This window comes from Microtus ochrogaster, unplaced genomic scaffold (genome assembly GCF_000317375.1).
Source record: "Microtus ochrogaster isolate Prairie Vole_2 unplaced genomic scaffold, MicOch1.0 UNK13, whole genome shotgun sequence".
In the NCBI taxonomy this organism is placed as follows: domain Eukaryota; kingdom Metazoa; phylum Chordata; class Mammalia; order Rodentia; family Cricetidae; genus Microtus; species Microtus ochrogaster.
Window position 1 is genome coordinate 4,969,729 of NW_004949111.1, and position 11,722 is coordinate 4,981,450.

The following is an 11,722-nucleotide window of genomic DNA, read 5'->3' on the forward strand; positions in this document are numbered from 1 at the left end:
TTTTTTTTTTCCTTTTCTCAATAAAAAAAAAGATGGTTGAAGACTTCTCATTTGAGGCGATAAAGATGCTCTCTCGCTAAAAAAAATAAAAAAAATAAAACACAGGGGGAACAATTTTCTGCTTCTGAATATTGTAACTGAAATTATATCTTAGTTATGTTTATATATGCTGATATCAGTACAAATTTAGATTTAAGGTGACTTTTTTCTATACTTACAGGAACTGCAATTTGTAATTCTGAAGATCCTGATCCCTTCTTTATATCTGGCAGAGGTATTTTGGTATTTTCTTGATTCCATTTTTCAGTCTTTTGACCGACTGAGATAAGAAAGACAAAATAAAAAATTGGAGTTAATAGCCAGACTCGTGCATTGAAAAACACTGTTATGTGAATTATACTATATAAGTAAAAGTAATTTGTATAGTTCTTCCTCTTGCAGTTTATTTGAACAGCAAGTAGGAAACATAAAACTATTTTTCTATTTGTCATTGGCTTATGTTTCACAGAACAATTTTTATTTTTTATGTAAAACAAATTTTCACAGATATTTGCCTAAATAATACTAAACTTGTTATAAAGCGATAGGAATGAAATATATACATATTCCAAATCTTTACTTTTAAATGCTTACATTGTCTCCTCTGTCTTGATTTCTTAATGTCATTTTGGTTAAGTGGGAGATAATATAATATGATTAATTCTTTCATGATTTCTATAATAAATAGCTTAACACTAAGAATAAAGTAACCAGTGAATTCCTTAATTTTCAAAGATGTCTCAGATTTACCCCTCTGAATTTAGTGCTACCTCAAACCACAAGAATTAGACCAAGAAATGCAAATATTCTTGTCCACTCTATAAAGTCTTTAAGGACATATGCATATTAGAGGTTATTCAGAAAAATCAAACTGTTTGAAAACTATGACAAAAGAGGAACTGGGAACAAGATTCAGGATAGTGTTCCTAGAGAGAAGGAGGTTAATGAGAGATGTGATGACTTTTTATATATATTTGAAGAGCTGCTATATGTGAAGGTAGTCATAGTAATAACTACAATGTAGCTGATACTGCTGATAGCTAATTTTTTATATGTCAGGTTATGTTTGAAGACTTCGTAGTTGTAAACTCAATCCTTGTAAATTCTTTTTGAATTAGATAATGCCATTGCATATTATATAAATATACAAAAACACACTATCTTATGTTAAGTCTCTTATTCCAAATCACAAAACTAGTAAATAGCTGAATTAAGATTTACAGGCAATTTGGCCCCAGACACAATCCCTTAACTGAAGTGTTACAATGTTCTTTGTACATTTACTGAGTGTAGGACTGGAACTGTTTGCCTTGTTCAACTTTAAGTTTTGTAATTATGAACTTTGAACACAGGGAGAGTTTACGAGAGTAAGCATGATTAATATATGAGAAAGAAGAACAAACTAAGTCAATCTCTTATTTGAAGTCAACTAATAAGTACAAGCTTCAAAGTCAGAAGTATTCTGCACATGCATATGCATGTATGTATGTATGTCTATACAAGCATGTGTCAAAATTGTAGCAAATTCGGGAAAGTTTATATCTTACCACATTTACTAAGGAGTACTATCCATTTGTTGCTACAGTGCTTAGAAATATAAACAAAAATAAATTTCAGAGAATAAATTCTTACTCAAAACGTGATCATCATATGTTGTGGTGTTTAATTCCAGCCTGTAAAAGATGAAAAAAAAATGTTTTAACTGAATTTGTACTGTGGGTAATTATCATCATCATTACGTTTTTTCCTTCAGTACCTACACTTGAATATGTTTAATGCACTTTCACATCAGTGATTTCTTCAACATAGAATAAAAACAAACTAGAATTATAAGATGTATTTAAATTTGAACCCAAATTATTTACACATCCTTAAAAAGTGTCTAATACCCAGAAAAGACCCATTCCATAGTCATCATTAAATAGATACTATCTATTTATGTATTTATTATTTAATTCATGAATTTATTATTTGTTTTTCATTCTGACCAGTTTCTTCTCCATCCTCAGCTCCCAGTCTTCCCTATTCCCATCTGCTCCTCTTCCTGTCTTCCTTTCTCTTCATAAAAGTGTAAGCTTTCCATTGGTGTCAACAAAGCATGGCATACTAAGTTCAGTAAGGTTAAGCATCTCCCTTTGTAGTAAGACTGGACAAGGCAATCCAGAATGAGGAATAGGGTTTCAAAAGCCAGCAAAAAGTCACTCAGGTCATTTCATCTGTTAGAAGTTCCACAGGAAGACTAAGCTACACAACTGTATTATATATTCAGAGGGCTTAAGTCGGTTCCATGCAGGAACTATGCAGAAACCCTCATTGTTAGTTTAGCCTCTGCAAGATCCTATGAGTCCAGTTTCTATGGGTTTCTTGTGATGACCTTGACTTCTCTGTCTCCCACAGTCTTTTCTCCCCATCTTCAGCAGGATTTCCTGAGTTCCACCTAAATGTTTGTCTGTGGGTCTCTACATCTATTTCCATCAGTTGCTGAATGAAGCATATCTGATTACAATTAGGATAGGCACCAATCTATGAGTATAGCATAATTTATTTAGGCATCATTACATTGACTTTTTTTTTTATCTCCAGACCTGTTTGGTTCTATCCTAGGTCTTTGGGTCATACAGCTTCTGTGACCTGGTGCTGTAAGCACTGTCAGTAGTGAACTCACTCTTATGGCTGGACCATTCATTGGTTGGCTACTTCCACAATCTCTACATCACCCTTACACCCAGAATATCCAATAGGCAGGACAGACTGTAGGCTGAAAGTTATGCATCTGGATGGTGTCCCAATCCCATCTACTGGAAGTCTTTCCTGGACAGAGGAAATGGCCAGTTTAGGCTATATATGCCTTAATTGGAGTCATCCTTGTAGATCCCTTGTACTAGGTTTCTGCCTCTCCCCTAAATGCCCTCCTTTTCCAGTCATCACTTTCAGTATCCTCCCCCTCCAACATCCCCTACCAAGTCCCTCATGTTCCCATCTCTACCCATCCACAGTACACCCATGAAATCTAGTCTGTTTCTTCCCAGGGAGATCCTAGTGTCCACTCTTGAGCCCCTGCTTTTTACCTACCCTCTCTGGGTCTGTGGATTATATCACAGATATTCTTTATTTTACAGCTAATATCCACTTAAAATTGAGTATGTTCAATATTTGTCTTTCTCGGTTGTGTTAACTCACTCAGGATGATCTTTTTCTAATTGTATCTATTTGCCTGTAAATTTTTTGATGTCATTGTTTTCAACAGTTGAGTCATGCTCCATTGTGTAAATGTAGCACATTTTCTTTAACCATTCATCCATTGAGGAACATCTAGATTACTTCCATGTTCTGATTATTATGAATAAAGCTTCTGTGAACATATTTGAGCAAGTGTTATTGCGGTATGATTGAATATATAGCAACTTGGGGAATGTAAGATTTTATTTCATCTTACAATTTATAGTCCATCATATAGAAAAGTCAACACAGAAATTCAAGTCAGGATCCAGGAGAAAGGAACTAAGATCATGAAAGAATGCTGCTTATTGCTTGTTCGGCATTGTTTGCTCAACCTGCTTTCTTAGGAATCTCAAGCCCAGGGATGGCATTGCCCCAGTGAGTTGTGATCACACACATCAATACCATTCGAGAAAATGCACTACAAACATTGCTACAGACAAATTTTATGGAAATATATTCTCAATTGGGAGTGCCTCTCCCCAGATGACTCTCAAAATTGGGTCAAGCTTATAAAAAGCAGTCCAGTACAGGGGGAAATAATGTAAATACAGTACTAACATATGATATTTAAAAATAAATCATTAAAAGATATACATAATTCATAGGCTTTCATTTGTAAATAAGTATCAGAATTAATTTTTATATTTTAAAAACATAAGCCTGAGTAGTAATCTCTGAATTTTATTAATCAAGTCTACACCTAAAACTTAGTTACTTATCTCTGTTCCACAGTCATTGCTCTGAACATTTTGGGAAAAAAGCAGTATAGATTGCTTAAATAGTTCACATTTTCACATTTTTCTTTTTCACATGAAATTGAAAGATGGCCTAGGTGTTTGTGGTTAGAGCACATTAATTGAATGGAGTATCTAGAATATTTGATGAGATGCGTCCCTAGAGATTTTTCTTCTGCTTGAGTATGTGCATTGATTTTTAATTCCTTCATATAATCTTTGTTTTCTAAAGTCTCTTTTCCAAAAATTTTTATCAGAAAACCCATTCTAAGAACATCCACTTAGTATGCATTGTCTGCATACACATACATGTGTGTGAACATACATACATACATACATACATACACACTACTGTAAGAGTCATTTTAGAACTTATATGTTAAGATAAGCCCCAGAGACACAGGTTATAGACCTGCTCTCCACAATCCATCTAACCCCAGTAGCCTGACAGCAGTATTCGGATCTGTCTCAGTACCAGACAACCACCACAGCCTCAGACTCCAGGCAGGATTCATTGGCATCCTCTTCTTGACAATTCTAGGTACCGGGTGCATTTGAAGACCACAGTGCAAGGCAATAGTCATTCTCCAGACACCAGATAGCTCTCTACACTGGTCTGAGGCATCTACACTCACTTTTCAAATTTGCTGAGGTCCCAGACTGGCTTTCACAAACTGAGATCTGGAATGACTCACGAAGCTTCACAGACTAGTACAGAGATGACAAGCCACTTCATATACAAGATCTTGGCCACCCAAAGCAAGGACAGCCTCTGAGGGTCCATATAGGTTGATATATTGCCAGTCTAGCAGGATCCCATATTTCAATCTCACATAGACATTAGGTTAGCCCCAAGAGTATTAAGACTTTAGGCTAGAACCAATGGGCCTAGCTATCTTCTGAGTAATAGATATTACTAGGTTCTGAATAAGAGATATTAATTCTGAGCAAACATAGGTTACCTTAGGCCTTAGACTAGCATCTACAGATCCACCTTCCATAGAAGCTACCCAAAATGTAATTTCAAGGGTTACTCAGTGCTAGAGAGAGCTCTGAAACCTCAGTCTATAAGTCAAACCTCACAAATCCACACTTCAGCCGACCCAAGCTCTAGGTTAATCTGCACACATTTCAGTGTCAGGTACATGACTTATCCATGTGGACTATGGTTTTTAGGCAGCATCCACATTCCCAGGCTGCAAGCCAACATGCATGAATTCCATGATGCATTTTAATACCAGACATAATCCATAGTCAAGCAGAAGAATCAATTAACTGATTGGTGAAGGAAGATCATTTGAAATTAGTAATGAAAGAAACAAACAGAAAAAAAGTAAATTAGTCTATAATAATTGTGGAATATCATCAAGTAAATTAAAGTACATATCATGAAAAATGAAGAAAGGAAAGAGGCAAGAACTTATTTGAAGAGATAATGATGAAAAACTTGCCCTACCTGGAGATAGAGGGAAACTAATACCAAGGTTCTAGAGAGCAAACAACATCAAAGGTATTTAACATAGTTAACTTTACAAACATATTATCAGTCGAATTATCAAATGTTAAGGACAAGGAAAAAGCAGAAAGCATCCAAATAAAAATAACTCATCTTTGGAATTAATGAATGGATTTCCAGATATAAGCAAGAATGCATTATTAGTAGTCAGGAAGTAGCAGCAAGAGGCTTGTTGAACTGGTCTATATAGCAAACTCTAGGCTAGATAGTATTACATAGTCAGACCCTGTTTCAAAGCAACCAAAACTGAGGGCATGTCTCTCTAAAGAAAATTAGAAAACATTTTGAGTGATATTTTTGGTATCCAAAAGGTAACAATTGAATATAAATACCGGAAGTATGCAAAACCCTTTTGGAGATCAATCTATAAACTTTAAATTTTAGATGAAGAAAAAGGGCTGTTCTTTTTATTTGAGACAAGGTTTTTGTGTTGTTTTAGACCATTTTATTGTAATTTGTTTCTGTAGTACAAAATGAATGCATAAACTACACTACTTAATATTATGCTTATATATATTAAAATGATCATTTTCTTTTAGTGTGTATGTGTATGTGTGCATGTTACTGTGTAGGCCCACTTGAATGCCACAGTGTATTGCAGCTGTTAGTCCTTGTTTTTGATTTTCTTTGACACAGGACATCTCTTGTTGGTCACCACTTCATATACCAGGTTAGTATGCAAACTAAGCTTCTAAAAATTATCCTATTTCTGCCTCTAATACCCAAACAGATTTATTAGATCGCAAATGTCTGTGCTCCAGCATCCAAGTTTTATATATTCTGGCAATCTGAACTCAGGTCATTGGGGTTATGTAGCAAGTACTTTACCACTACACCATGTCTTAAATACTAAGAATAACCATTCTTAGTAATTTTTGTGATGTTAGAGATTTGTTAATTTAAAAATTTAGACAAAATTAATAAAAGGAAGTAGCTATATTTTAGACAGCAGATTAAAGCCACAACATGAATGAGGAAAACAAGATAAAACATGTGATAGGACAAATGAAAGACAAAAGTTTTGTACTAATTATTTTGAAAGTTTAGGTAAAATGGACAATTCCTTAAAACTAAGCACACAAAACTGAAATGGAAAGCAGAAAATGAATTATCATTCTCACAGTCATTATTAAAAAACTAACCGACATGTAGAGCTTGAGGTCTCAGCATCTTCATTGGTCAATTTCTCCTTATTCCTGATTAAGAAGAAATAATAGTTACAAGCTCTTCAAGAAATAGAAAAGGTAGCTTCTTCCCTCTTGGCCTGCATAAAACTTACCTGCAATCGAATCAGTGACCTCAGCACAAGACCCAATACTCTGTAACTGCTAGTAGAACAGGTAAATGGCACACTGCTTATAGGACTTTCTGAATAGGACTCCTGCAACTCAGTAAATAGTATCAATAACTGACAAATGTAACCCCATAACACAAAAAAGCCTCTATACAGAACAGAAAAATTGTCAATTGAATAGAGGCAGCCAACAGAATGTGAGACAATTTTTTGCTAGCTGAGACATCTGACAAAGGATTGGTGTATAGAATACACAAGGAATTAAAATCTTTAAATATCAAGGAAGCAAACAACTCAGTAAAAATAGTTTATGGAACTGAACATAAAGTTTTCAATACAAACAATGCAAATGGGCAATAAACACTTCAAAACTGTTTAGCATTCTTAGCCACCAGATAAAAGCAGAAGATTCCACCTCATCATAGTTAGAGTAGCCACCATCAGGAATATAAATGGCAACAAATGCTGATATAGATGTGGTTAAAGTGGAACCCCTATGCACTGTTATTGGGAATGTAAACTGCTGCAATCACTATGGACATTATTCTACTAATTTTTCATGAAAAAAATAGATGACTTAAAATGGACTTAAGGTGAACCCAGATGTTCTACTCCAAATTATATAACTAAAGGACTTTGTAACTTTTACAGAGATACTTGCACATCCATATTCATTGGTGTTCTACTCACAGTATTGGGAAATGTAATCTATCTAGATGTCCATCAACAGATAACTACATCAGAAAGTTCTAATAAAAACTCAAAGAATATGGCCTATTACCGTTGATTTTGGTTGCCCATCATAGTACATATGTACAATTTATTAGATTTACACAAGGTAATAACACTTAACTGGAAAGAAAACAAAAGCATGGAATTATCAGGTAAATGGATAGAATTGACAAAAGTTGTAATTGTTAAGGTCCCTGCCCAAAACACAAACACTACATTGTTTCTTTCATATCTGGGTCCTATCTTGAAATGTTTGCTTATGTGTTTTCAACTTGGAATACATGTGAATGTCAGAAAAGTAGAACTGGACATTGGAGCTATATTCAGGGAAAGGATATAGTAAATTATAGGTAAAATGCAAGAGTAGAGATGTGGTACTGGAGGCCGAATGATTCAAGCAAGTAGTAGAGTGATGGGAATATGAAAATGAGGAAGCATGAGAAGTCTTAATTAAAGTGTGAAGAAGGTATATATAAACCAAAAATATTGTAACTCAAAGTTAAAAATATGAGAGGCAACAGTAAACCATATGAGATGTGACAGGGTGATGCAATAATGAGTCTAAAAGCTTACATGTGGATGAAGGGATGGGCATGGGAGAGAAGGGGTTAGGGTACAGGTTAAGCTAAACTAAGGAGTCTTATGACAATCTATTGGTTTTTTATACTGATTAAAACGTTTTAAATGAGTTTGAACACATGCATCCCACATGGATGAGAAATGTTGCTCCCGGAAAACACCCATTATAAATTCAAATTGGTATAAAACTTGACTTATTAATACAAGTTTAAGGTCAATTTTATTATATGTATATGTATTTCTGATATTGAATAAGGTATTGTGATTGTGAAGTTCATTTTTAAAATGTAATGTATAGTTAGAAAATATAGGTTGTTAATGGACAATCATCAATAATAATCAAACTTGCTGGGCGATGGTGGTGCACGCCTTTAATCCCAGCACTCGGGAGGCAGAGGCAGGCAGATCTCTGTGAGTTCGAGACCAGCCTGGTCTACAGAACTAGTTCCAGGACAGGCTCCAAAACCACAGAGAAACCTTGTCTCGAAAAAAACCAAAAAAAAAAAATAATAATAATCAAACTTATATTCATGTTAGATTTTCTAGATATATAAAGATATAGTTCAGTAAGATAGGCATTCTTCATATCTTTCAAAGACTACAGAATATGGCATTTAATGTTTTAACAACTTAGGGTTTTTCATGACAATGAGACATGTCTGCTCATGGCAGCCCCAGCTACTTCAAGAGAAAGATGGACATTAAAGAGGCTCCTTATGGAGTTTGATAGCCATTTGGGCAAGAAACTGTTCTTGCCTGGACTGTTACATAAACTGGACACAGAGAACCCACAGAGAGAGGACTGCTGAACTTGCCTAAAGGTGAGATGGTCTTTCGGGGTTCCTGATTCATGAGAGTCTGCGAGACATTCTACAGGACACAGCAAAAAGTGACTAAACTGTCTTTGAAATTTCCTGCTTCATGGAAATTTCTGCTGGATACTATGGGCCTAAAGGCCAAAAATGGATGCCCCAACGGTACAGAGGAACTTTGGGTAACTGTACAGGCAACAAGATGGCTCTGTCATTTCTAAAATTTTAGAAGTTACTTACTCCTTGCTTGCTTAGGTAATATTATATCCTTCTGCAGTCTTTGATGGAGTTAAAGAATGGATACATAGTTATAGTTTTCCTTAGTTATGATAAGAGATAAAATAGATATAAATATTGTAACTGTAATTCTTGCTTGATAACTGTTTTGCTACTATGTTAAAATGAAAGCCTTCTTTTTTGTTTAAACAGAAAAAGAGGAAATGATGTGGGAGTGATTTTTTTTTCTAATCTGTTGCTTTCATTGGTTAAGCAATAAAGAAACTGCCTTGGACCATTTGATAGGCCAACCCTTATGTGGGTGGAGTAAACAGAACAGAATGCTGGGAGAAAGAAGTTGAGTCAGTGAGTCGCCATGATTCTCCCGCTCTAGACAGATGCAGGTTAAGATCTTTCCTGGTAAGCCACCTTGTGGGCTACACAGATTATTAGAAATGGGATAGATCAATATGTAAGAGCTAGCCAATAAGAGGTTGGAACTAATGGGCCAGGCAGTGTTTAAAAGAATACAGTTTCTGTGTAATTATTTTGGGGCATAAGCTAGCCATGTGGGTGGCCGGGTGCCGGGGATGCAGCCCGCCGTTCTTCAACACATTATAAATGACAATCTCAGTGTCAGGCACAGGTTACCTCCTTACTGGTCAGGAAGGTTCCTTATGCACTCAAAATCATATATAGGCTATTGCTATTACTTATGGATTTCCATCATAACTAGATAGTCTCATCTTGTTGCTGAAGATACCACACATTTTGGTCGCAGGACGTACGGAAATCAGTCTTCAATTCATTGTTTCACAAATTAGCAGTAACCTTCCCTGAAGGAGTCACCAAGAAAAATCATACTGAAGTCCCTCGGGGCCCTCCAAAAAGTCACCTCTATCTAGATCAATAACCAGACTTAAGAATAATACCACCAGAGAGTGGTAGAATGTTAATCCATGAGGATGTATGCTATATCCCTCAAGAACTTAATTGGTTTGCTAATTCATTCAACAGAAATCTGCAGAGTATGTGTGGGAATGGACTTTAAGCATGTACGATGATGGAGAGAAAAATATATAACTAAGGCAGAGTGAGTTTATATATATGGACGGAGATTCTCAGTTTAATTGGGAAGCTTGAACAGCTAAATGTGGTATAAAAAGTTTGTTTATTTGGCTGAAGCATTTGTCAAAAGATGGCCTACTGAAAAGGAGCTGGAGATGCCCGATATTGCTTGGCATAGTGTTAATGAAGAGATTTTAATGCTCAGGGAAATTGCAATGCTAGAGTGGGTAGACTGTACCAAATTCAATCCTCCACAATAGGAAGGCTCTAAAGAAGTTTTTCCTATAAGACACAAAATGATGAGATGGGAACTAAGACATTTGAAGAGCATTGTTGTTGTTCTTTTCCTTGTGCCAAACCTTAGAGTTGGAGTTGCTGCAGCTTAGCTGGATGAATTAAATGTGATGAGATTGATAATTGTGAAGTATTACAGTTGACAATAAAAATCCAATCAGGTAGTGACTGATTGCAGATGATGTGTCAGATATGGTGTCTTTACTTGAGCATATTAACACATCTCCTGGCACATGGTATGCAGCTGTTGATCTAGCAAATGCATTTTTCTAAGTACCTGTCCATAAGGACCATCTGAAGTGATTTGTTTTCAGTTGGGAAGGCCAAAATATACTTTTACAGTTAGCTTAAGGGTATATTAACTCTCCAGTTCTGTGTCATAACTTAGTTCTGAGGGATCTTGATCATCTGTCTCTTCCACAAACTATCATACTAGTCCACTATATTGATGAAATTATGCTGATTGGACAAAGTGAGCAGGTGGTAGTAACAACTTTGAACTATTGGTCACACATATGTGTGCCAGAGGATGGGAAAAAACCAACCAAAATTCAAGGGCTTTTTACCTCAGTGAAATTTCTAGGTGTCCAGTGGTATGGGTCATGCAGAGATATTCCTTCTCAGGTGAAGGTTTACTTATTGTACCTGCCCTATCCCCACCACTAAGAAAGAAACAGAATGCTTATGGGGCCTATTTCAGGTCTGGAGAAAGTACACTCCTCTGCCAGTTGTATTATTTCAGCCCATATGCCAAGTAACTCAGAAAGCTGCTTGCTTTGTGTTGGGACTGGAGTAGAAGGTTCTTCAACAGGTACAGGCCATGGTAAAGGATGCTATACCATTTGAATGATATGATCCAGTAAATCTGATAGAATTTGAGGTATCAGTAGCAGATTCAGTTGCTGTTTGGAGCCTTTGACAGGCCCTTATAGGTGAATCACAGAGGAGATTTGGGATTTTTGCTTAAGTCTTTACCATCATCTACAGCTGACTACTCCCCATTTGAAAGCTCTTGGCCTACTATTAGGTCATAAAAGAAACAATGAGCTACCAAATTACCATGCAACCTGAGCTGCCTATCATGAACTGGGTATTATTTGACCCACCGAACTATAAAGTAGGATATAAACAGCAGGAATCATTATCATATTTGTATGTGTGTGTGTGAGAGAGAGGGAGAGAGGGAGAGAGAGAGAGAGAGAGAGAGAGAGAGAGA

At 35.9% G+C, this 11,722-nt stretch overlaps 1 protein-coding gene across 1 annotated transcript in view; it reads right to left on the reverse strand.

The window, feature by feature from the left end:
• The window catches only part of Cylc1 (cylicin 1), a 22,857-nt gene that overhangs the window by 10,593 nt on the left and 542 nt on the right, over positions 1 to 11,722 (reverse strand). Inside the window, exons 2-4 of the mRNA XM_005366717.2 lie at positions 6,654 to 6,707; positions 1,672 to 1,712; positions 219 to 319 (exon numbers count right to left, since the gene is read on the reverse strand). Coding sequence (XP_005366774.2) covers positions 219 to 319; positions 1,672 to 1,712; positions 6,654 to 6,707 — 196 coding nt within the window. The remainder of the gene's footprint in view (positions 1 to 218; positions 320 to 1,671; positions 1,713 to 6,653; positions 6,708 to 11,722) is intronic.